At 40.7% G+C, this 26,200-nt stretch overlaps 1 protein-coding gene across 17 annotated transcripts in view; it reads right to left on the bottom strand.

Annotated features, from left to right (window-relative positions):
* Positions 1–11,236: 11,236 nt before the first annotated feature.
* LOC134548834 (zinc finger and BTB domain-containing protein 20) overlaps positions 11,237–26,200 on the bottom strand; it is a 472,135-nt gene continuing 457,171 nt past the window's right edge. For all 17 annotated transcript variants that reach the window (XM_063393948.1, XM_063393944.1, XM_063393953.1 and 14 more), the window contains 2 exons: positions 17,159–18,766; positions 11,237–12,055 (listed from right to left, as the gene is read on the bottom strand). In XM_063393948.1, the coding sequence (XP_063250018.1) occupies positions 11,637–12,055; positions 17,159–18,746 (2,007 nt within the window). In that variant the 5' untranslated portion in view covers positions 18,747–18,766 and the 3' untranslated portion in view covers positions 11,237–11,636. The remainder of the gene's footprint in view (positions 12,056–17,158; positions 18,767–26,200) is intronic.

Genomic DNA, 26,200 nt, shown 5'->3' with positions numbered 1-26,200 from the left:
TGTTTCTTCTACCCCACCCAGAGGATAATTTTAGGATATCTTAAAGTTTTAAATAAACAGGATTTGGAAGGAGTGAAAGACCATTTTTGGAATCTTTCTCCAAGGCTAGAAATGGAAGAGGAAAAGTCTGACATATACTTTTACAAATTAAATAACAGGACATTTTAGAAGAGAGCTAATAGATAACCTTATTTGTTTTGATGAATTGTTCTTCTGATATGAAAGGGTAGCAGGGAACAATCTCTAATTTTTTGTAGAGCCTAATACTGTTTTACCTTTTCTTTAAAAAAGTTACTTTTCTACATCTTACTACACAGAGATTTAAAAAAATGAAAAAATATTTGTAAAGACAATAAAGAAGCCAATAATATGAAAAAGCACAATAGACCTGTAATAATTATTGGTAAATGCTTCAAATAGCTGCAGCAGTTGATTGGGTTGTGAATGATACATGTGAAAAATTATTTTTCTATGATTGTAGGCAGATGCAAAAGTTAAATGATTATACTATGTATATATATTGATATAGAAATGCTATATATATTGTGTACTGTATGTTCTAGCTTTCAGAAATACTGTATTGTAGTGTACTGTACTTAACTAAGCAGACCTAAATAGCAACTTGTCATTTTCCACGAAGTCACTAGTACTGTTAACAAAAACCAAAAAGTCTATTTTCTCCAGTAAAAGAAATACATACTGTTACAGTCACAGACATTTTGACTATAGAGAGACAATGTACACTTAACCAAAGGAAAACCCCAAACCAAAATAAAAATCTCACCCGAAAATCAACCAGCCAAAACCGTTGCATTATTGTCAAAAGGGGAAGGGATATGCCACCAATCTAAGAAGAAGAATATTTACTCACATTTTTATGACTGAAAAGGAAAGAAAAGAAAGTATCCCACTAAATCTTTAAATACCCTTTCTGGAACAAGGAAAATCCCCTACTCAGGCAAAAGACTTAAAAGAATAAAATGCTGTTTTCAGGGCTAGCATGATACCAAAATAGGCAGCTGTAGTTAAACATATTCATCCCACTAACTACATGGATGCAAAATGAGTTCTAGAAATCCTGCAGCTCTCATGGATTACATACTGAACAATCTTATTGACCATTTTCTTCTCCTCCTGAATAACTACTGATCTTCTAGACATACTAACTGTGATCCTGAAAAGATTTTTGCAAAGACCAAGGGAGAGAACATTACTTGTTATTTGTTAGTGACTCCACATTTGGAATGGATCAATCAACATGTTTCAGAGTACGTGAGGTGGGGAAAAGAGCTGTTTGACATGGTGTTTGGAAACTAGAGACTCCAGATGTGTAATATTTTAGAGCCTATCAATATATTGTGCTGCTAGCTATTTAAAGGCTTTATAATTTTTTACCATTCTTTTTAAGGGAGTAAACAGGCAGGTTATTTTGCTTGGATTTTTTTCTTTTTTGTCAGGTAAACATGTTGAAATTCAATGGAAATGCGTAACTGAACTCAACAGTATTGTTCCAGGGCTGTCATCCCCCATGGATGCCTCTTTCTGCTAGTGAAACCTGCTGAGATGGACTGTTTTATTTATTTTGTGCCTGAAAGACCACATAAGGCTCTGGGAGGCACACTTCAGCCTTCTCTTCAGAATGGGTACTCACAAAAATGTCCTGGACCAAATTTGGGTGTCACATTTTCAATGAGGGCAAACATCTGATTTGGGCAAACATCCAGCTAAGAGCATCTGGCTAACTGAATGCTTTTTGTGAATGTATGTGTGCATATACAGTGTATGAGTAGTGTACTTGCTTTTCATCAGAGTCATGTACTAATGCTCCACAGTTCATGCTGTAATTCTTGTTTCATCTAAAGCCTTCCCTGCACCTAATCCATGCATGCCCACACACTCAATTGGCAGCCTGTCTGTAAAGCCAGGAAGAGATAACTGGCTCTCCTGCACATGCACACATGACATGCACACTCAGACATACAACTGCGCGCACACACACACACGCCATATGATTTGATTTTACTCAAAGACCCCATGGGTTCCAACAGCCTATGTGACAAATGAAAGTTAAGAACTAAATGGGAAAAATTAAAAGGAAGTTGGGCAGTTGGGTGAATGTAATCCTGTTTCTTGAATGCGATGATCTTCTCTAATCAAGTATATATTCAATATGAAGGCTGAACTTATAGGGGGGTTTATATGGTTTAACAAAGAATATGGCACTATCCAGGTGGCAAAAAGAGAAGAAGCAAAGTGAAATACAAAAAGTTCCTATTTAACATTTGTCCATTTTGTAGGAAAAGATCTCAGAAAGATATCTGCCTGTTTTGTAGGAACAGGACACTGCAGAATCAGACAGTTGAGCACAACAATGAGTACCTAACTGAGCTCTGCACGTTCCCCAAGTGCCACTGTGAACTTGGCAAAAGATCACCAACAAGTCAACAGCAGGAAGACTAAACACTGTAGAAGTCCACAGTTCTGTCTGGAAAACACCTAACGTGAGCAACGCTTTGTTACACTGGTACCAGATTTTCCAGCAGGAAAGGCTCCAGTGAGAACTCATGAAAGCATATGGGCTTCTGCAATACCTAATGTGACAGAGAGCATTTGTGAGGGATGATTGGGGTGTGGCTGCAAGGCTGTGTAGGAAATTTCGCTGCTCAAGGAGGGCTCAAGTGCTAATGAAGTTTGCATGAGGAGTGGAAACAAGAATGTCCCTATAGGCTGAACTAGGTTGAAGGTCTCACATGTGATGGGATATTGGTAGTTCTTTTGTTTGTGTGATGGTATTGCTGCAGCAAAGGGATATTTTTAGAATATGCTTTTCTTAAAAGGAATCACAGCTAAACTATTCAAAGAGGCTATATTCATGTGCAGTGACACGCATGCAATCCCAAAAGTGCAAATACAAGTTGCACTGATAGAAATTCAGAACAGAATTTGACCCTTGAAAGTAGCTTTTCACTGGATTTTCCCTCATGAATTTCACTGGCATTGGAGAGGCTGGAGTCACATCACATAGCCATACCCCTATATTACCAATTTCATTTAGGAAGAACATTTACCCTCCAGTGTTTTACAGGGAGCTGATGCCAACCAACCAATCAAAAGTAGATCACTTTGGAAGAGGAACAAGCTTGGAGCTGTAACTGAAGGTAAGAAACAGAAGAAAAGCACCACCCAATATGAAGAGACCACCATGGCTCACTAATATTCCTTCTTCCCTACCCTTTCAAAGAGGAAAACAATATATTTTGTAAGAACGGAATGTTTTAGATGAAACTTTGCTACAGATACCAAACTAAAGCACACTTCATACTGCTCAGATGTATTTCTGTTTTAAACCAATTGTCTATGAGGTTGTAGTGTACTCAAGGCTGTAGTGTATTTACTTCCCAAGGAAGTATCTTAATGGTCTTTGCTTTTTGAAAAATAGTTGAGAACAAATGTGTAAATTGAGGTGTTAAAATACAGTTAGCAAAGCTAAGGCTCCACAGAGGGATCTGGAAAAAAAGGGGGTTGAAGAGGAATCTCATCACTCTCTAAAACTACCTGAAAGGAGATTGTAGCCAGGTGGGGATCAGTCTCTTCTCCCAGGTAACAAGTGACAGAATGAGAGAATATGGCCAGAGGTTGTACCGGGGGAAGGTCTGATCAGTTATTAGGAAAAATTTCTTGACTAAAAGGAAGGCAAAACTGGAACAGGCTGCCCAGGGAAGTGGTGGAATCACTGCCCTCCATGTGTTCAAAACATGTCTGGATGTAGCACTTTGGGGACATGGTTGAGTGGTGGGCTTAGCAGAGCTGGTTAACGACTGGACTTGATGATCTCAGAGGCCTTTTCCAACATTAACAATTCTGTGCTTCTATGATTGATTTGCTTACCTCAGGGCTACACTCCTTTTCCTATGGGAAACATGAAAAGTTTCTTTGAGCGTATGTGGCTGTGCACAAAAATCTCAGTTCATTGACTTTGGGGAAAGTCAGTGAAGTTCATGTAGGTCTGGTAGTGGAAACTATGACCATGTGTAACATGAAGAATTGTGTTATAGCAGCAGAGTTCTACTTATGTTGAACTGACCTCTTTTATTTTAAAAGCTATTAATGAACAATTCTAGGGGAAATTGGCATTTAAAAACCATGACTTATTTTTCCCCTGCTATGACTTTGCTAGAATGATGTGTAGAATATATTTGACTCCTTTTATTTTAGAATAAACCTAGAAACTCTTTAGTTAAGTTACCAGTTACAGCATGAATGGCAAATTAGAGCACATTATGGGTTCAATTTACTTTTAAATCTTATTCACAGTACATGAGTAATCTCTGCTTCTCCTATACTTGGGACTCTCTCTTAATGCCTGTGAGTCAAACACTACTGTAGAGCATATATATACTGCATATATAAAGAAAAAATTATTAATATTTAACTTTGCTTTTTTTTCACTAGAAACATAATTTTACAATTATCTAACACTATCCTGTTAGATATATTGTTAGATATCCTCTCTGACTCAGAGAGGATATTTCTCCAGATACTGGCACACCTGCACAGGGAAATAATTTTTTTGTTCATCTGAATTTCCCATTTGTGTAACTCTGCTCTTTCCACCTTAGGTACTCCTGATCTATAGCAGAGGGGGAGCAGAAATAACAACAATGAATGCATAATATTTTCTCTATTCTTAGAGGCACTAATATAATTGATTAGTTATCAGCACTGGGAATAATTAGATGGATATACACTAATACCTAACACATCTTGTTTCTCATTTACATATATTCTTAGGAAAACAAAACAAAGATTCCCCCTTGTGTTGCCTTATAACAATAGGTTTAAGAGTGTTAAGTATTCCTCTTTTTCAAATAGGTTGTGCCCCTTGTGGGCCAAATTTCTCTGTTTTATGCTACAGAAGGCATAACTCACTTTTTTTTTTGTCAGTTTGAAGAATATGCACATACCTAAAACTCTCTCCGTATTTCCCAGCTTAGTGATCTGTGAAAATACAGGGGCTCCTTTGCTCTGGCTGAAATGAACTGGATCACTGAGTAGCTTTAAAGGAAAATAGCTGAGAGCTTTTCACTTCTTGCATGACAATAAGGTGAACAGCAGCAAGAACGTTGACTTGGTGTGGCCAGAACCAGCCCCTGTGGACATGTATCTAGCATCAGGCCACCTCCATTCACTTGCCTGTCTTACTGGCCATGCTGCAGACACTTGGCCTTTTCAGCATCTGCCCCTCTGCAAGGCCTTTTTACCTGCATTTGGTTTTTGTCAGCAGGACTGTCAAGTGCTGGGAAAAGTGTCCATTGCATTTACAAACTCGAGATTGCAGACTTAATGTTTTATCTGTAGTTTCCCTCGTATGCCTTTTCTCAGCAGAATTCTGATTGTTTAGGGGTCACATGAAGACAAACCTTCTGGGAGAAGACGAGGCTCAAAACCTTTCAGGGCTAGGTTCTCATCACATTATACCCCCTTCACAAATTTCCACAGCCAGTATAAAAATAAATCAGGGAATGTGAAAAGCAGCTTTTTGCCTCAGGCCGATCAGATACTGCTTCAGCTGACTCTTTACTGTCATGTTTATTCCAATGGTTCAGAGGACCTGGATGCTGAATTGAAAGGGTTGATTATCAAGGCCTAGTTGTTCCTGGCAGAACAACCACCAGGTGCTCATTTGATATTATCACAGAATTATAGAATGGTTTGAGTTGCAAGGGTCTTTAAAGATCATCTGGTTCCACCCCCCCCCCCATGTGCAGGGGACCTTCCACTAGACCATGTTACTCAGAGCCCCATCCAGCCCAATCCTGAACACCTATGGCCCACACCTTCTCTGGGCAACCTGTTTCAGTATCTCACCACCCTTATTGTAAAGTATTTCTTCCCAATATCTAATCTAAACCTACACTCTGTCAGCTTAAGGCCATTCCCCCCAGTCTTATCACTACCCTTGTGAAAAGTGCCTCTCCAGCCTTTTTGTCGGGTTCTGGATGGTCTGCCTGGACCCTTCTCTTTTCCAGGCTGATGCTGTTTTTTCCTTTTGAGTGGCAAGTCATTTCAGCAGTAAGAGCTGGAGGATTTCCTTAGTACAGGACTGTCAGGAGGGTCACAGATCTAGGCATAGTGAAGGTCTGATTATGTTTGAAATTATTTGAGTGCTTCTGATTTTGGACTGGACTCAACACTCCTGTAAAGAGTATGTCTTGTACCTTCTCCCTATGGGACTTGTTTTCATTACTAAGGGAGACAGGAGATGTTGGGATAATACTTGCTAAAGGCAAAAAACTTGTTCCTCTACTATGTGAGTGATCCAGCATTAATCAAGTAGCTCAAGGTCAAGTGAACTCAGTGGAGTTGATAAGAAGTGGGGTGCTGATGGTATGTGGGTTATTACTCAGCTCCTTTGGATGAAAAAGAAATCAAGAGAAGAAAAACGTGTTCCACTTGGGCTCTTTGATTTTAGAGCAAAGAGAAGTCTCACTCACTTAGAAAGTCACTTAAATGCCACTCTCCCCTGTTACCTTACTGAGAACTTGAGCTGTTTTTGAAGGTAACAGCATGGGCCAGAAGTGGGCCTAGTAGAAGTGTGATGGATGTGAAAAAGTATCCTCAGAGCAGTTCCTGCAAAACACCTACACCTATTTCCCTTAAAAGGAGACTATGAACATGGGTTTTCTGAGAGGAGGGACCAGACTGAAATATCATACTACAATTTACAGACTGGTTACTGTGCTGCTGGTTCCCATTATTTATGAGTTGTGCCTGCCAGTACCCTGCAAGAGGTCACTGCAGGAGAAGCTCACTAATGCACACACACCAGAAACCCACAGAGACATGCTCAGGAGATGTCCTCTCCTTGCTAATCAGCAGACACTGAGCTTGTGGTCCTGCATTCCTTGTGGATTCAGCTTCCCAGAGAGAGGCAGACCTCAGCAAAATGGGCAAGAGAAGTTAAATTTTGGATCTCTGATTTGTGATTTCATATAATACAAGAAAAAGGGTGTTTCAGCACAACAAAATAAACTTCAAAGGGAATAATTTCAACAATTTGAGGAACTCACTTCCATGGGACAGCATGGAGGTCGCTTAAAAATGAATAAGCTAGATCTTTGAAGGACAATAAGAATTATCTGCCACAATATTTAATTTTTATATTGGATAAAAAGGTAAAGCCATAAATTATTATGTCTTTAGGTTATATGCAAATATGTATTTTATTTGTATTTATATGTATTTTATATGTAGAAATAGCTAATGAGAATTATATAATAAATCTTCCCCCTTGGGCTTACTGCTTTGTAATAATGCAGCACAGGTCTTTCCTCTTCATTCGAATCATCTCTAACTTGCCACATGCCAGAGATGAAGTACTGGGTGAGATGAAACACAGGGGAAATCTGCTCTGGCCAGCCTACATTCCCAATTTACTTCACCAGCCTCAGCAGCAGTAAGAGAAGGCACTTCTCATTCACTCTAAGGCTTCCTTTATTGCACTTTTGCCTTGCAGAGAGGCCTTGATTTGTAAGCTTGAATTTATGTTCTATTTAATGGCCTTTTCCATTGCCAAAGCAATACAAAGAGAGCTTTAGGGAAAGCGAGAATCATCCTCAAGGAATGCAGGATATTGCATGCTCCAACAAAGGGATGTGAGCTACAGTCTGCATTTTCTCATCTGTATCATTTCATCAGCTGTTTTGAAGGAAGCCTTTCAAGCACACTGAGATTCACTCCAACATTGTCAGCAGCGGTTTCCAGATCACTGTGACTGCTATTCTTTTTGCAAAGGCATATTGTAACAATATATGAAGCTTGAATATACCTGTACCATTTAGGTGTTATAGTTGCTTCCAAGTAGCAAATAAGTGTTTCAAAGATGGGAGGAAGAATTGCCAAAGAGAACCTAACATTTTAAAAGATAAAGGCGACTATGTTTGAGCTGCTAAATTCAGAGTGACCTGACAAGCACTTTAAACTACATTTGCAGTCATGCTGCAAGTTGCTCCACGTTTTACAAGATCAAGTCTGGAAGTCCAGCAGAATCAGTTTATATTAAAGGCAGTCATTTGTGAAGACCTAGGCCTGAATTCTTTGACAAATGTTTTAGAATTCAATCTAGTATGCCTTAGCTTTACTTTAGAACTATGTTTATTTTTTAAATTGGCATCATTCATTCATTCATTCATTCATTCATTCACTCACAATTTATCTTTAATTTACTTCAAATTTATCAGACCTTATAAAAATTTGCATTTCAAATGTAATGCTTTGATTTAGGGAAGCATGAAAACTGAAGGATTAAAATTTGGATAGTATTTGGATTTTGATGGATATAGACCCTGATTCTTATTTCCTGTTTACTGGCATATCTTTTCTGGGATCAGAAGTATATTCCAGAATATGCTACATCTTGACTACAGTTCACCAGGTTTACAATGGCAAATTAAACAGCTTTTCCCCAGACCTCAGATGACAAATGAGCAGCTACATATTTGTAAGCTGGGTAAAATTCTTCACTAGTTCCTCATATGGGAGAATATTCTTTGATTATGAAGATCTCAGAAAAAAACCTCCTTTCTCCAGAGAAAAATCTTCACTCCTTTTGTCTGGGTTTGCCTTCCTCATTTTTTTCCACACCCTAGTCTCCTAGAACCTTTATTTTCTGTATAGATCTAATGTGTCTAAATGGCAGATATCAGTTCTCCCTCTCTGTGTCTTGGGCTTTGTCTTTTCACATCTCAACTTACATGCCAACATTGCTTTTACCAGTGTAGTTATTAGAACAGTATTTGTTAACTAACTCCTTCTCCAACCCCTTGAACTACCCAAACAAGCTGGTAACTAAAGACTTTACCATATAAAAGACTCAATTGCTCTGGCATTCACCTCAAAGTCTCTCTATGCTGCATATTGCAGCCAAGAATCTGGGCTTCAGCATTTAGGATCTGCTGAACAATACCTTGCAGGGTACAGAAAGATTCTGAGACTGAACCACCTGCCAGGTTTTTTTCCCCAAATAAATGGTAATGGAACAGGCATAGAACATATGGATGAAGTTACCTGTACTGAATCACAGATATCTGATAGGGAAGCCGCAGGTGTAAAGAACATGCAAAACTGTATATGGAGATCTACCAAGTCAATACTCAAAAGGTTGTCCAGCATAAAAGAATGTCTCATGTGAAATGCTCAGTGTTCACAAGCAAAAAGTTTTGTAAACTTAAGAAAGCTTAATTTAAATATAGACACAAGTAAAAGCTAAACTAGCAATTTTTCTTTTTTTTCTTTTTGCATATTTTTGTTAGGTGCTTCTTCTCTGCCTAAAATATGAAGTCCAGAGTGCAGTTGGTGTAAGTCCTCACATGGATTTCAAGCAAGACAAAGACAGTGTCAAACACTGATCCAACTGAACTAAGGACCCACGTACTTTGGGAGCTGGCTTTGGGGGAAAAATTCTTACACAGATACACAGAAGACAACTAGGGAGAACACCAGTCCAAACACAATAAAACAAAATACAAAACACCAACATATATATGCAGATCAGGAATCAATCTTTCACACTGATCCTACATTCCTTTCATAGGTTTGTCTATGCAGAGAATGCGGGATGTGGCCCTTCAGTCAGACGTTTTGCAAATGAAGGGAAGATTATTTGCAATGGTAACGTTTTAAGTTGTTTTGGCATCAGCACAAATTATCAGGGGCAGGATCAGATTCCCACACAAATATGGAAGCTCTCTAGAGAGCAAGGCAGGGATGAGAGAACAATACAGCAGATTAATTCTTGTCCAGTGACCAAAAAGAAGGGAAATCCTAGTTATTACACACTTCCAAAACTTTCATTACTTTTTCAAAGAAGAAAGACTACAGTTTATATCATCCCCAAAACCAAGGGAACATTGCTAGAAAAATCTCTTTCTCAACAGGAAATGTCCTTCAGCAAAAATGAATTCTGAGATGGAACCAAAAAAGAAACAACAGAAGCTTGGTAAGAGCCAAAAAGAGAACCATGTAATCCAAAAACACAAAGTAGCAGTTCAAAAGATACTGCAGGATGCACAAACACTAGTAGATAATCTCACAGATGACTTCACAGAGCCCCTCATCGACCCAGGTAATTCTTGATTCCATTAGAAAACAGAGAGAATAATACTAGAAAAGAAAATTAAGAAAACATCCTTCCTCTTTTTAAAATAAAAATCAAGATCATCTCCCCTCCCCCCCCTCTATCTGGAAGCAGGTTAGCTAACCTTAACAGTCTCAATTTAAAATAAAATATATATTTTTATATATATTCATATATATAATAAAAGAGAAGATATTAGTGGCAGTGTATGCAAAACAAAAAAGAAAACAAAGAAAAATTACTTTTAACAATCTCACTTTTTTGTTTTTTTTTACACAAATACTGTTGTAAATATATTAAAAAAATCAGCATTCTATCTGGTAAACGTCACTTTTGCCCCTCTATAAAATTTTGAATTAAAAAAGTCCCAACAACTCTTTTTTTTTTTAATTATTATTCCCCTCCCCTCCCACCCTTTATTCCTCTTTCTTCCACAAGAATAAATCCTGATGCAACTTTTTTTTTTTTTGCAAAGATTGTGGGAACTAACCCTTCTCTTGTACCTAGATCCATAGGTTGCAACCTCTGATATCTTTGATTTTCCTCTGTGTTTCTCTTTGCCTTCTGTGAAAGTCCCTCTTGATTGTGCTGAGGCCCTGGGCTCAGCGAAGACACTGAATAAATTACAAAAAAGCCACCGTTGCTCGTGGTCTGAATCTTCTTGGTTTCTGCTATAAGGTGGTGGTGGTGGTACGAGAAAAGCAGCGGGGAGGGTGCGCCAGACAGCGTGGGATGGAGCAGAATCCAGGTGAGGAACATCTGATTCTTTTTCCTCGCCCTGCAGGGACTCCACACTATCCAAGCCACACTGCCTCGCATTCCCCTCAGCCCTTTTTGTGTGTTTGTGGATGCGTGTGTGTGAGAAAGCAGACACGTGGTGGAAACCAGCAGGGCCTTGTTTCCTCTGGTTGCTGCTCAACCAGAAGCAAAATATTCCACAGTTCTAACTGGATACTGTGAAGTCCAAAAGCGGTCAGCAATGTGAATCATGTCCATTGAAACACTGCAAGCGGTGTACTTATAACGACAGTAGGCCTTGTAGATTTGTAATATATTTTGTTTTGTTTCTTTATTTGTAGTGCTCTTCACAAGTGAGAAAAAGATTTTTTTTTAATGATTTTTCTGTCTGTTTTTTTAATTTTTTTTTTGTGATTTTTTTTTTGTTGTTTGCTTTTTGTAGTAAAGAAGGGTTGTATTTAGAGGCCAGTAGCTAGAGATCCAACCAGTGGAGCTCATGAAGCACTACCTGGCCTTAAGGCCACCATCCGAGGGAGGTTGGGAAAATTATTATTCACCCAGCCTCCGGAAATGTAATGTACCAGCAGGCAAAAAACAGTTCTTCATGTAGTACAAAAACCAACAAAATGAAATGAACCCAAAAAAAGGAGGAAAATAAAAGGTAAAAACGAAACAAAAATAATTTCTTAAATTCTAGTGCCATAGCTTTTTTTGTTGTTTCTATTTTTGTTGTTCATAACAAAGAGAGAGAGAGAGATTCTACTTATCCGTCTGACACATGCATCCTCATGTGGTCGTTGAAATGCTCAATTTGGTCAAACTTAGCTGGACAGACAGAGCAGACGTACGTGGTCCCCTCCGTGCAGGCCACCACGCCGGCGGGGACAGCCCTCGCGCCGGCGCCGGTGGCTCCGGGCGTGCCGTTGGTGGCACTGTGCAGAGCCACATGCCTCTCCAGCAGGGTCTTGTGGGAGAACTTCTTCTTGCAGATGTAGCACTCGTAGGACTTCTCCCCGCGGTGGAGACGCATGTGCACGTTAAGGGAGCTCTTCTGGGTGAAGCGCTTGTTGCAGATACTGCACTGGTAGGCCCTCACGCCAGTGTGTGTCACCATGTGTTTGATTAGGTAATCCTTTAAAGAGAAGGAGCGCCAACAGATGCTGCATTGGTGTGGCTTCTCTCCTGCCCATTACCAACGAGAGAGAGACAGAGAGAAACAAAAAAAGAGAAATCATAAAATTAAACTACTTGGGTAGAACTCTTTGCAATAAACTATCGATAAGTCTCATGGGGGTCTTTGGAGAGGTGCTATGGCTAACCAAGAGTAAGTCTGCTAATCAATGTGTTTTGACACACAGCATTTTTTGCAACCAGAGGTTTCAAAATGCTTTACAAAGGGGGCTGTAAGAATTCCTTATTCACATACAGAAAAAAGGAGCTCAGGTGATTTCTTCAAGTTCACATAGTAGAAAGACAGGACTAGACAAAGACAGGAGTAGAGTTAAAAGGTCCTGGCATCTACACCCAGTTTCAATGGCACAGCCTCTCCTGTCTGTGCTCCTGCCTTTCTCCTCATGCTCATTTCTAGACAGGAAGGTCTCAGCTATGCTACGTCACCTTTCACTTCTTCCATTTCCTTACTGGCATGCAATAAAAACAGGGACAAATCAGTGATTACCAGACAGCTGACCTGGGCCAGACTCATTTCAGTCAAATTGCTTTCAATTTCTCAGGAGAGGAGTGATAGAGATTGTCAGAGGAATCCAACACTTTATAACAGGTTTACATTTGTTGCTCCCTTTTCTGGTCAAATGCCATAGCTGAAAGCATGTACAAGGAGTACTGGAAAAGGGAACCTCAGGACACAATTGCCTAGACCAGCCAGCACTACGCTAAGAGATAAACTTCCAATGTAAAACACAGGAAACTTGAATGATTTGCCTGCCAATAAAACACCTTATGAGGTAAACTAGAGATAAAACACTTACACAATCTTCCACATTGCCTTGTGTGCCCAGGACTGTTGTAAAACTTACTATGGAAACTTGTATAACTGAACTCTGATTATGTTTATACAAACCATCAACTAAAAGGATGAACTGGGAAAAATACTTAGCTGAGCACATATGACTGTTTTTTTCAGACTACTCTTAAATCCTCCTCATGCTCAGAGTTCTAAAAGATAAGGCACAGTCTAATGTTTCACGGTATCAAGCACTGTTTTCATGATATGCTGCTGAACTGGTAATGTAGATAACAACCAACACCCTGAATGCCCCATCAAAAGCTACTTTTTAATTTGCTTTCTGAATCACTTGTGGTATATTTCATATGTGGAATTCATCATCTCCAAAGCTGTTAGGGATAGACATGGTACCATAACTCTGTGAGAATCAAAATGATCCTCTGTTTCAATGATTGAGAAAATTATTTTCCTGTGGTTATTCTGCAATTTCCCCTCTTTTTTTTTATTCCACAGACATCCTGCTTCCCTCTTTTTACAGTCTGTTTGGCACTGTTTTAAATCCTGAAGAGTCAATCTTCAGGGACCAAGACATGCCTGTGGTAATATATAATTCACTCATTGTATAGTGAGATTACCATATGCTACTTATACTCAATTTTAAGAGGAGATAATTAAAATGGATTAGATGTGAAAGACCTACTTTTTTATCTCCCCATGTCTCTGTTTCTTTTTATTTCATGGTTTGCATGTATGATGGCGACATCCATGAATGAAATTCACTTGCTCCTCTTCCTTGCACTTGTGAGGAGTTTGCCCTTACTTGGTGAAAGACACTTGCTCAAAACACTAAATCCTTACTTTCCTGATGCTTTGTCACACACAGTGCTGTGTTGTGTGTAGACAGGCCAATACGCTTGACACGTGATGTGGAAAATGACAGTGTCAGTTAGAATAACGTCTGATTAATTTACAAGAGACTGACTCTATTTATGGAGCTCATTTTTGCCTTGGGCAATATATGTCCCAGAGTTTGTAATAAATTTGTCTCATCCACCCTAGACCCTGTTAAGACTGTGCTATAAAAACACCTTAATTTTTGCCTGCTTATGTTTCTAAGATACACTGGGTTGTGGCTTTTAATCTTGGCTTCAAAGCTTTCCTGGGATTTCTCCTCTCCAAAGAATTGCAAAACTTTAGTTTTCCTTTTTTGTATGCAAATTTTTTGTGCTTCCTAAGTGAGCACTGTAGATTCTTTACTCTTGTGATACTTCTTTTTCAAGTCAAAGAAACTCTGCTCAGTGAATTGAATGTGCATGTTCTTCCTCTTGCTTCTTTGTTTTGTATTTGGCTGTTATTAGACAGCAATGTGGGATGATCAGAACAATAGAATCATAGCATATCCTGAGTTGGGAGGGGGAAGAAGCAATGTCAGCACTTGGCCATGGTCCCCTTTTCCAGGCCCTGTGCTCCTGGTCATGTAGACTCTGTGGCTCTTCAGATCCTGACCACAGTGGATGCTTGGTGCTGAGGTCATAGAATCACAGAATCCTGAGTTGGAAGGTACTCCCAAGGATCATCAAAGTCCTTCTCCTGGTCCTGCACAGCACCATCCCAAGAATCTCACCATGAGCCCAAGACGATTATCCAAGAGCTTCTCAAACTGCCAGATTTGGTGCTGTGACCATTTCCCTGGGGAACATCTTCCAGTGCCCAACAACCCCAACCACAGGGTGAAGAACCTTTTCCTAACACCTAATCTAAACCTACCCTGAGACAGGTTCATGCCATTCCCTTGTGTCCTATCACTGGACAAGAGAGAAGAGGTCAGTTCCTGCCCCTGCACTTCACCTCATGAGGAAGCTGTAGGTCACAATGAGGTCTCCCCTCAAACTTTTCCAGGGTGTACAAGGCAAGTGACCTCAGCCACTCCTCAAAAGACTTCCCCTCATCCTATCACCAGATTACAAAGGTGGGGAGGCAGCAGTGTTGGTGCTCTGCGGTGATCCCCTTGGCATATCTTTTGCAGCCTTTAATCCAGTATTAATCACAGTGTGATATATGGGAAAAGGCAATGGTGCCTTATAAAGTACAGATACTGCATACCGTCTAGCACTGTATTTCCACAACGTTGTGGGATATATTAAGGTGAGTGTGCACAGAACATGGAAAAATAGCAATCTCTAACATGTTTGCACCCATGTGAAAGAAGAAAAGGAGGTTGGTTTCTCTTGCATGGAAAGCTACATCAGACTTTCGTAGTTTTCTGAACCATAAAAACATACAGAGATATAGAGGCCTTTAAATTACTGAATTCTGATTTATGATTAGACTCTTCCATGACTTCTCTCGTGAGCCCTCCAAACAGAAAGATTAATTCAAACATCTGCATCTCCCAAACCTCTGATTTTTTCTGTGAATCTTCTCCAGAGCCACTTTGCCTTGCTTCTTTTAACACGGCTAAGGAAAAGTCACCCTGACATTGGGAACAGTTGCTTCCCTTCTATTTTTTGTAATGATCCTGTCCAGCACTAGACAAGGCAGCAGACAGACTTTCTCTGAGGCTGCACACATAAATATTATTTTCAGGAGGGTTTTCTGAAGCCTAGCTCTCTCTTGGTCAAGGTGAAATTATCCTCCCAGGAGCCAGTTAGCTCCTAAATGAATTTTGAAATGATTCCTCTACCCAAATGCCACCACAGTTCATATTTTAGGGCATTCTCAGACCCACACAAATAAAATATTAATTCATGATTCAAGATGCCTATCAATTTCCTTGGTTGGTATTATTTGTAGTAGCTAAGAATGTTTTAGATAGGTCTTCCAGTACTATTCTTTATCTGACTCCAAAACTGAAATGCAGTGGTGGGGGAAATAAAGTACCTAATCTCAGTGAAGTTATTTGTAAAAAAGTCTTTTTAGCTTTTAGAACAAGGATGCAAGCAGATATATTTGACTGTGTTCTGAAGGGGATATTTTTCTGAATACCAACACTATCTATGTAGCATTTTAGCTACTCATCCACAACAGAGAGATGGAGAACATAAACAGACACCAAGGTAATCTTGGGATTCAGGACTCTTGATACTTGCAATTATACATTTTGTACCAGTCCTGAGAAGTTGATCTTTTTGTACATGCACATGTACAGGTCTGCCACAGATGTCTAGAGGAGTTTTTCATTAAAGTGATAAATACAGGTAAAATGAAGTTAAAAGTTTACATGTACACATGGAATTGAAATCTGTTGCATCCAATAGAGAGGCATGACCTACATTCCTCTTATACTTTGGGCAATTTTTCCAGGTTCTTCTCCATGTATCACAAAGCCAGCATTTGTTTTAAGATCTGATGTTAACAAAGCTACTGCTTGGTGAAAGAAATACTTACTCTTTCTCTAAACTAGAATTTCTCTCCAACAGCAGAAGGAGCCAAGGGCTAAAGCAAGCAAAACAGTCCTGAACCCATGATGACTTCTCCATGTAAAATACATACATATCCTTGCTTTGAAGTCTCATAACTTGGCAAAGCTAGAAAAGACAGTTTTGTCTCAGTGGCAAATATGGTTACCTATGTTATCTCAATAGACCATAAACCACATACTAAAGCAGCTGCAGTTTTAAACAGAAAGGTGCTGATGTTGTGTTCCATTGTGTTCCACATATATTCTTTCAATATTTTCCCACCGAACCCAATGTTTCTGTACTCACAGCTAGTGACACCTCTTACTTACCAAGAGACAAGGGATTATAGCAATCAGCTTCAGTGAAGTACAGAAAGACTTTCTGACAAAACTCCAGATTTACTTTCTTATGGTAGTATGTGAGATCTAGAAAATATGTGTCAGTGTGCGTAACATCCAGGCCTGGACCTACTGCTGCAGCTACACCAGTAATGAATTTGCCCTAACCTCACCACCCATAGCTGTAAAATCTATGTGGAGGGGGGTTTAAGCTTTCTTAGTAGATATAGATTTTCTTATGACCTATTAGTTTCCCCTCTTCCACTTAATGTTGCCATGGTCAAGGTACCATGAATGCTCACCGTTTCCTTGGATGGATGCAAGATACATTTTACTCCAAGTGAAATGAGCCTGTTTCTGCACCATGCACAGTTAGGCCCCCGTTTGGGATCTGTATGTTTCTGCAGGGACTCAACTTCAGCGCAGTAAGGCCAGGAAGTGTTCAGCGACACCAGCTCCCTGGATAAGCCCTCCCTCCTGTTTGTGCTGAAGGCTGGCAGGTTGGCAAACAGAATCTAAATCCATGGCTGGGAAGGACTTTCTGTGGCTCCACATGCAAGCCAAAGGGAAGTACTCTTACCTGTGTGTACAAACATGTGCTTGACGTAGTTCTGTTTGGCGGTGAAAGTCTTGTTACAGAGAGTGCACTCGTAAGGCTTTTTTTCGCCTTGCCCACCCCCTGTGCTGTGGCCCGCAGACTGGGCCAGGGGCTGTGGGGCTGGCAGCTGGGCAGTAAAGGTTGACAGGCCGGGCTGGGACACTGTCACAAACTGTGTCTGTTGGCCAGCTAAAGGCTGGGGCAGGCTGAAGAGAAAAGGCTTAGGGCCGCTGCCAGCAGACTGCGTGGTGAAAAGGGCAGGCAGGTAGGTGTTGCCAGCTGTGCCAATGACCTGAGTGTTGCTGGTCAGAGTCAGTGGCATCCTCAGATTGCTGGTGAGGGTTTCTGTCTGGCGTAAGTAGATCTGTGTGGTTGGCAATGGTTGGGCAACAGATGTGTTGACAGAAGGCTGCAAAGCCCCCTTTTCGGTGCTGTTATTGACTGTGAGCACTTTGCTGTCCATTTCAACGTCATTGCTTCTCTCTGGTGAGGAAGAGTTGGCATCTACATGTTGCTGCTGCTGCTGCGGCTGAGTGCCGTCAGCAGGGACATCATTTTGATCTGTTTGAGAAGGTTCTTGCTGCCCATCCCGGCCCAGGCCAGCCATAAACTGCTGCTCCATAGAATCAGGCTCGGTGCCAATGGAGGAACTGACACCCGAGTCAAAACTCTCCCCTTTGGGCTCGCTCTCAGTGCCTTCTGCTTGGTCGGTGTCCTCAGTGCATTCCTCAGACTCGTTGCGCTCAAGGATCTGCACCCTCTGTTGGCCGTAGTAGTCATAGTCATCCTCCATCTCCTGTTTAATATGGATGTTGCCCATCAGGGTTTGGATTCGGACAGGGCGGGGTTGCTTCCGGCAGTGTGTGGTCTCTGGAGTGGTGGAGAGGTACCGCTCCATCTGCTGCGACCGTTCGTGGATCCGGGTAATCCAGCTGGGGTCTTCTATGTGATGGTCCCTGGGGAGTCCCAGGGCTGTCTCATGGTGGCTGACCACAGCTCCACTGTAAAAGGAGCGCTCCCCACTGCCATTTTGCATGGAACAGGCATAGAGGGCTGAATAGATCCTGTCCACACTGTGCTGTGAATGGCTCTGCAGGTAGCCAGACTCTGTGTCAGTGCTCTGCCCCGAGGTGCCTGATTCAGGTGTTCCCCTGGGTGTCTCTTGGCCAGAATCCTGAATCACCGGGTAGACATCTCCCACATTTTGTGAGACAATCCTTGTGCACTCATCAATCACAGTCTTGATCTGCAGGATGCTGGCGGCGGTGAGGATTTGGAGGGCCTCTGACTGTGAGACCCGCAGCACCCCGCTGTACATGAAGTCAATGAGCTTTTGCACGGACTGGACCGACACCACCGAGGGGATCTCGATGTCGCTGTAGCCCAGCAGCAGCTTGTCCTGGAAGAAGGGGCTGCCAGCCGCCAGCACGCAGCGGTGGGCGCGCAGCATGCTCCCGTGGATGCGGACCGTCACGTCACAGAAGTGGCCACGGTTGCGCTGCTCGTTGAGGGTCTCGAGCACAGAATTGCTGAAGTTGTGAAGGTTGATGCTATGAATGCGCTCTGTCATCCCCTTGCAACTGATGTTACCTGGAGCAAAGCAGGTGACAAAAGCAAACAAAAAAAAGAACAGAATGAGTCTTGTCCTCTGCAGGGCCACAGTGAGAGCGCTGGCAAAGGTAACTTCCCTCTATGTAAACAAAACTGATTGCACTGGAGAAACCACACACAGAGGCATCAGTAAAAACACATCATTTTTGTAAGGCTACAAGTAAACTTGACTACTCATTTCCAGAAGCTCAAGTCCTGAATTTTTGGACAAAACCCAATTAAGACAGGTGTAGCTGGACCTAGATTCTAATCACACTCCTGGGTCTTGGACTTCCTATCAGTTTATCTGGCTTTAAAAAGCTTAGAGCCAGCCAATTGTAAACACTGAGCACATGGATTAAAGCTGGATTTTATGCTTTGGATTGGACCTATGCCAGAAGAGATCAGAATCTGTAATGACCCTAAGTTGTTAATGCAAATGGTATATATGAAAATATGATTTCAATCTAGATTGGTATTTTAAGGAATTTAGATCCTGTGTTTCACAGTACAATTACTTGTATCAAAAAACCCTGGCAGTCACTTTGTAAAATCCAAATCTGGTTCAAGATTTAGGCTGTAAATGTTCCTAAAATCCCACGCAGAGTTTTGTCTGGGGTTGTGGTTTAGAACATTTGCTACCCAATAGTGACAAACAGTTCTCTGAAAGAACCCAAAGCAAAAAGTTAACATGAGCTGTACCCTTCATTTTTAGCATATCCCAAGTTCTGACTTGCACCAGAATGCCATCATACAAAAACAAATGTTCTCCTGCTGTTATTTACTTGACAGAAACTAGAAAATTACAGACATTTACTCCAAGGAAGATTTTGTCTTAGTTTGGCTGAATAATCTAAATAGAGAACAGTTTAGAAAAGCATTTAACCAGCTTGGATGCAAACTCAACATAATCTTCAAAATTTTTACAAGTAACTGAAAAGAAATGTCTTGATTTCCAAATCCACTGTTCCCTATCTTCATTTTCCTTGCTTTGGTTTCAGTGCTTTCCCATTTCCTTTCCTGTTCTTTACCAAATTTTCATCTATTTAGATTTTGACAGGCAGAAACTATGGTTTCACCTTCTAATTATGAAGAATCAACAGCCCCTTGAATGGTAAACAAATAAACCACTATTAATAACTTTTTTCTTTAAGCATTTGTAGTACATATATCATCTTGGTTTCTAGAAAATTAGACAAAGTAATGCTTAATCACCACTAGTATTACAGGCATTTTGTCTTGAATACTCCCACCAAAGGTCTAACCACTCTTGCCACAATAACTTGGTAATGTGCGAGCATTCAAAAATAGAAGTTGGTAAGTGTGAGTAAATGAAACTAGTGTATTGTCACTGTCTGACAAATGTACAGAGAAAATAAATAACAGTGAAAGCAGCTGAAAGGCATACACATGCCTTTTAGCCCAGCAATGTCTCCCTGCTGCTCTCTAAGGAGTGCTTTACATCTCACCCACAGGCAGTAGAACACTACTCACTGCAATTTGCAGGCAAATGTGGCATCTTCCCTGCTCTGCATTCTTCTCCCCATTTATCCACTACCAACGGCTCAAGCACCCTCTGTTCTGGTGGTTCAAAGAGAAACCACCTTGGACACAAACAGTTATTTTAATTCTCTGAAGCAGCTGATGATTAAAGGGAAGCGCAAAGGTCAGGAACTGGAAATGGGGCCAGGCTGTCTGAAGAAGTCTCATGTTAACAAATGTAAACCAACCTGTACCAGAAGGTTACTAATTTCCATGTGTGATTAGCACACGGAGGGGGTGCTCACATAGCAGAAACAAGGAGGAAATCACTAAGACCCTGACGGAGGTTGTGAAACACATCTGTCTTGTTCATAAGCTTAGCCAGGAAACCTGAGCTTCTTTCTCTGATGGGACTGACTATAGGACTAGAAAAACATCTTAGAAAGTGGGACACTGCAAAGGCATTGCAACTATTATGACACAAAATAATGTAGAGAAGAGATGTATCTCCTCCTCCTTCCTGATAGAGTAATTCTTCCAGAGGCCCCCAGGGCAGTTCCAGATGCTTAACATCTGTCAAACATGTCAGATCACACAAGAATCCAAAATGTATTTACACACAAAGTCAGAATCTTTGGCAAAAGCTTTTTACCGGTGGGGCAACAGAAAGGTGGAAAATTATTGATAAATAGGTGACATCTCTTTTCAAGACTTACTATATGCCATAGCAAGTGACTGTACAGCTACCCATTTATCTCCATCTATGTTTGAATAGTATCAGTGACTTCCTGGTTTGCTCCTAGGTAGGACTCACTCTCACAGAAACATGTTTCTCTGTTTAGCTTTGTCAAATGAGGTATTTGATAATAAGAAGAAATGTGCAGCAGTCTAACCAAATAACCCAAAAATCCTACCTTGACCATGCCCAATGTGGAATATTCTACACATACCAGAGATACTACAGACAGGTCACTCGATTCGAGAAAAGAAACCTACTTTGTTACTATGCTCCTTGGCAGATAAAATTAATTTTGTGAGCAGAACTCTGAAAAATGCATCCTCAGGACAACTCCCTTCTAGAAAGGTGTGATATGCATCATGAGACTGGAAGACTTCCAGGGAAAGGGAATTCTGCCACTTACCCACAAATCATGCATAGAAAGGAGGAAAGGCAAGGTTCATCAATAAGTTTCAAGAGCCCTTCTCAGGTCCTGGCTGTGGGAATCAAGAATCATGTAGCCACAGTGTACTTGGTCCTTAGCTAACTTAAACCAGACAGTTGAAGTTGATCCGGGCTACAAAAAAGAGGTTTGTATGCATTTGTATGAGTGATGTGAATAGTTCACCTATAAGAACTGATCTAGGATGCTCCTTGGGGTGTAGGAGCTGGTCTGAAAGCCAACTGAGTCACCTCATAAATGGTATTATTTTTTGTTGCTATTAGAGTCTGCCCTTGAAAAGATCCTCTTATTGTTGGAACATCTACCACTTCTTCAGCTGAGAAGCAACTGAAATTTACTCCTTGAGGATAAAAGAAGGGTGGCTGGAAGAGATACACAATAAATTGTAAAAAAAAGCTAATATAGATTTTGAGGATGATTTTTCTAGGCCACCTTCCTTGACATTCAACACTGTAAACCATATCTATCCTAAGTCCAGGAAACCAAGTAAGTTGCGTAAGTGTCAGGAACACTACTACACAAGTAGTATAAAGAGCAGTTTCAACAAATTCCAGAGACTGGTCTGTAGAAAATCCTGCTGTCCAATGCAGATCCTTTCCCTCTGCAGGAAACTGGGTCCAGATCTGGTTTTGTGGTTGACCCCTACTTTATGCTGTCTAAGCTGAAAGTTCAAAGGTGATGTTGCCCACAAAACTCAGACTTGCCAATACAGGTTTGATTCTAAGTAAATGCCACATTCTGACAAAGACTCCTAGAGCCTTGGACAAGCCAGCGTGTGTCAGCTCCTCACAAGGCCCAGCTGCACACACGCACACTCACCTACTCGTCAAGGCACAGAATGCCCAGCTCAGGAAAAAGACTCCTGTCTAGGGCTCTTCTCAGGCCTGCCACTCTTTTAAACTCGAGACAGTGGGAAACTTTCTGTGAAATTCAAGTGGTCTTTGTTAAGTACTCCCTTTTTTTTTTTTTTTGTCCAGTAAACATGATGTAGAGATCCCAATGGACTTATTCTGAGAAAGTTTTGTAAAATGGTTTTGTCCCCTTTCTGTGAAGCAAGTTCTGATTGGAGGGGTATTCACAAACCATATAGGAAAGAATGGGTGTGAAAATGCAAAGGCCATTCTTACCCAGATGGGCAATGAATAGGCATTTGCCAGTTAAAAAAAAAAAAAAAAGGCAGGAAAAAAAGAAAGGAAAAAAGCCCAGACAACTGCACAGATTATGCACATTTGAAATCCTCCTGGGATACAATTTGAAGCTGGCATGGCATAAAGGTGAAACATATTACTGTGCAACTTTGAAAAAAGCTTCATTTGCCCGTATGCAAATGTACCGATTAAACTGTCAGGCTATTCACAGAAACATGCATGGAATTCATCCTCAACTAGTAAGAAGGAGCACAACGTGGATGGGAAAGGAAAAAACTTTTGTTGTGTAATACATGACTGAATGCTTAGATTAGTGTTTCCCTGAATCTCATCCACCCCTCCTGCTGACTTTTATGCTATGGGCATTCAAAAGAAAGTAGGTTTTACCATGACAATAACAATGACAAGCTCTCCAAGTACAGTACCAAAGGGGAAAGCAATGGCAGAAGGAAACAGCAGGCAGTGGACTCCTGGAAGATGCTATAGAAAACATGGAAATATAGCAGTGAGGTACATCAAGCATAGCTTGAGGCAGTTTTCTGTTTGCCAGAATTACCATACATAGACCTACATAAAGCTAGAAAGTTATGGCTCAAAATGTTGATTTTTTTTGTTCATCAAAACCATAAAAAATTACCCCCAGAAAACACATAATGTAGTAGAACCAAAAAGATGTACAGAATACCAAACACTGCAGGCCATATGCAAATGGCTACGTTGTACACTTGAAAATGCATTTTGCAAGGTTTTGTTCTGTACAGCCACTAGATGTCCCTTTCTGCAAAGCCAATTCCTGAAAGGCTTAATGCTCATAACTGAAGGATATCAGAGAATTTGATGTTCTCTAGTGTCTTTTAAAATCACGGTACCTCAAAGCTCATTGCACAGTAATGACTACTATTTCTAGAAACACAGTGGTGATGAACCCATCACAGTTACTGCAACTCAGCAGTAGCTCAGCACCTCAGCACAGCATTCACCTGAAGCAAAACGGCCTAGGATGCCGGAATCCAAGCTTTTTTGGAAACTTACTGTGTGCTCTTTCACAGGAATGACTAGTAGAGTGAAACCCAAAGGCTGTGTCTTGCTTTCATACTTCTGGGGAATAGAGAATAATTGTTCTATATCCTTGAATACTGGTGGGCTTGCTGAGACAGATATAGATTTAGTTTTTGCCTGAATCTTCTGCAGAATAATTTACAAAATTGTCTGGCAAAACATCTCACTGATGTTTCAGACAAGATCAACTATCTTGGTATTTTTGCCTAGTTTGTCTTTCTGACAATCTTCCCAAGCCTTGCATTGAGAAAAATGCACACTTTGAGAGATGGTGGAAAAGCTGGAGACATTGTATCTTGTACAGAATATGGTCTCTTTGTGCTCTTATTATCAGAATGACAAGTGTTTCCCTAGTTGTGAGAACATCCTGGGCTAGGACAAAGATGTAGAAGTTAGGGTTGATAGATTGTCTTCCTACTTCTGGAACTTGAGCACTTTTCTGTGCATCAGTAATCCAGCCACTAGTTCCTGGGAGCACAACAAACCTAAGAACTTGCTGCTGCTGGGAACAAGCAGTATCATCTAGTCCTTACTCTCTTCCTCTATCATGCGTGGTTTTGGAAATCTTTAATCCTTGGTCCCCACACCAACTGTTGGACGGCCTCCTGTTTGTACCAAACGGATGCATCATGTTCCTCAGACTGCCATTTAGACTACTATTTTTCCTCATGTGGGAATAATTTACCTACACTATATCTTCAGAAATTTGTCTACCAGGTTTGCAAAAACAGCACTGTGGATTTTCCCTCCCTCACCAGACAGACAGTCTATTATTTTTCTGTCAAGAGAGATTTCTTAGTATTAACTTTGGAACTGATTACTCAATCCCTTTCCCTAACAGACAGGGAGAGCTATTGACCATTTCCCTCTTTACAGCACTCCCTCATATCCTGGAAAGTGCCTTTATCTTTTCTTCTTTAGATCTGTGTTTTCTAGAAAATACAAACTCAGGTATCCAAATCATCCTCATTGGTTATAGGTATTCTCCTCCTTCTTATCTTCTTCCATCTTCTCTCCAGCTTGACTTTCTTGCACATAAAATGCAGCCCAAACATAGACAAAGTACTCTAGCTGAGGGAGGTGAATTAAGAGTTGCCTATACATCATTGTCTATGATACTCTTTAAAGACCTTACAGAATAAATAAGCCCAAGCAAAGAAAGCCCTGTTATCCAAACAGATCTTCCTCAAGAAAGATGTATGTGAGTAAAGAATCCTTATGTTGGAATGAAGATCTCAACTTTTTCATAAGCACAACAGTTCAGTCAAAATACAGCATGTCCACCATAACATGTGAAAGCTACTACAGCCCCACAATTTCCACAGGAAGTTCTCATTTCCATGCATCGGTGTCTTCTATTCCAAACTTTGCACCTCAACAACCATGAGTGCTTTCTTCAGCTTCAATGACCTGATTTATCCCAACTAGTAAGGCTTTACCCTCTGTTGTTATCAAGTTAGTTACTATAAAACTGAATTAACAGAGCAAAAATTCCTATCTGGTGTTTCCATGCCCAACATTAGTCCTGCATCAGGTTCCAACTCTCTGGGACCAATTTAGTGGAGTAACATTTCTTCTACTCAAGGAAGTGACCAGAATTCAAATGCTGAAAACCTGGTAATGTGTGACTTCTCAGTACATCTCTAAGATGCTGCAGAGAGCAATTCAGCCACGCCTGCTCAGACTGATTCCTCTGAATATTTGGCCTCATTTTAAACAGGGGCCTGCAAGAGGAAAAGCCTCTATGGAGTTTCAGGAACACAGAAGAACATTTGTATCCTCAGCAGGAGATCTGACCAGGAGTAGCCCTTGCTTTCTGTTGCTTTAAAGGTTTGCTGGAGTTTGCACCCAATCATCTGCTTTAACATCTTGAAAATCAGTATCTCCTTCTATAATATCTATCCAAAACAAACACCAGATGACACTACACAAATTGCCCTAACCCTACCAGATTGTTGTTAGAATCAAAATATGTAGCAGTCTACATTTAACAGGAAGTACTGTATTTTTACCAGCACAACATCTATTAATGTGTCAGTAATACACTCTATGGAAGGAAGAATCACTGTGTTCTGAAAGCTGTCAAACTTCTCTAAATTTTGCAGCTAATAACTACATTTGTTTGAAAGACAGAAATGCATGCACACACAAACACAACCTCACTCTCCAAGGAGAAAACACACCAAGGAGATGGCAAATAAGAAAGAGTTTGCTTAAACTTTTTTTCCGGAGACTTTTTCTGCAGACTAGAGAATGCTCAGCAAATTTCCTATGCATGATTTATTCAGTTAATTGCCCTGTCCTTTTTCGCATTTACCGAATGATGAGATATCCATTTTACACACAACTGAAGACTAAACCATAGGTGTTCTGTACATAAAATGGCTTCTATACCCAGTGGACATAAATCCCCAGTGTCAAGCACAGAAGTCTCTATTTCAGCCTCCAGGCTTGGAGGGCAGGCAGAGAGTTACCTTCCTGTGCTTTCCCTGACACACCTCAGGAGGTGTCCATCGGCACTAATCCTGTTTGCTCTGAAAACCACGGTGGCAATGTCTGTGTCG

The sequence above is a fragment of the Prinia subflava genome, chromosome 3 (assembly GCF_021018805.1).
Source record: "Prinia subflava isolate CZ2003 ecotype Zambia chromosome 3, Cam_Psub_1.2, whole genome shotgun sequence".
Taxonomy (NCBI): Eukaryota; Metazoa; Chordata; class Aves; order Passeriformes; family Cisticolidae; genus Prinia; species Prinia subflava.
This window is presented reverse-complemented; position numbering and strand designations above follow the sequence as displayed.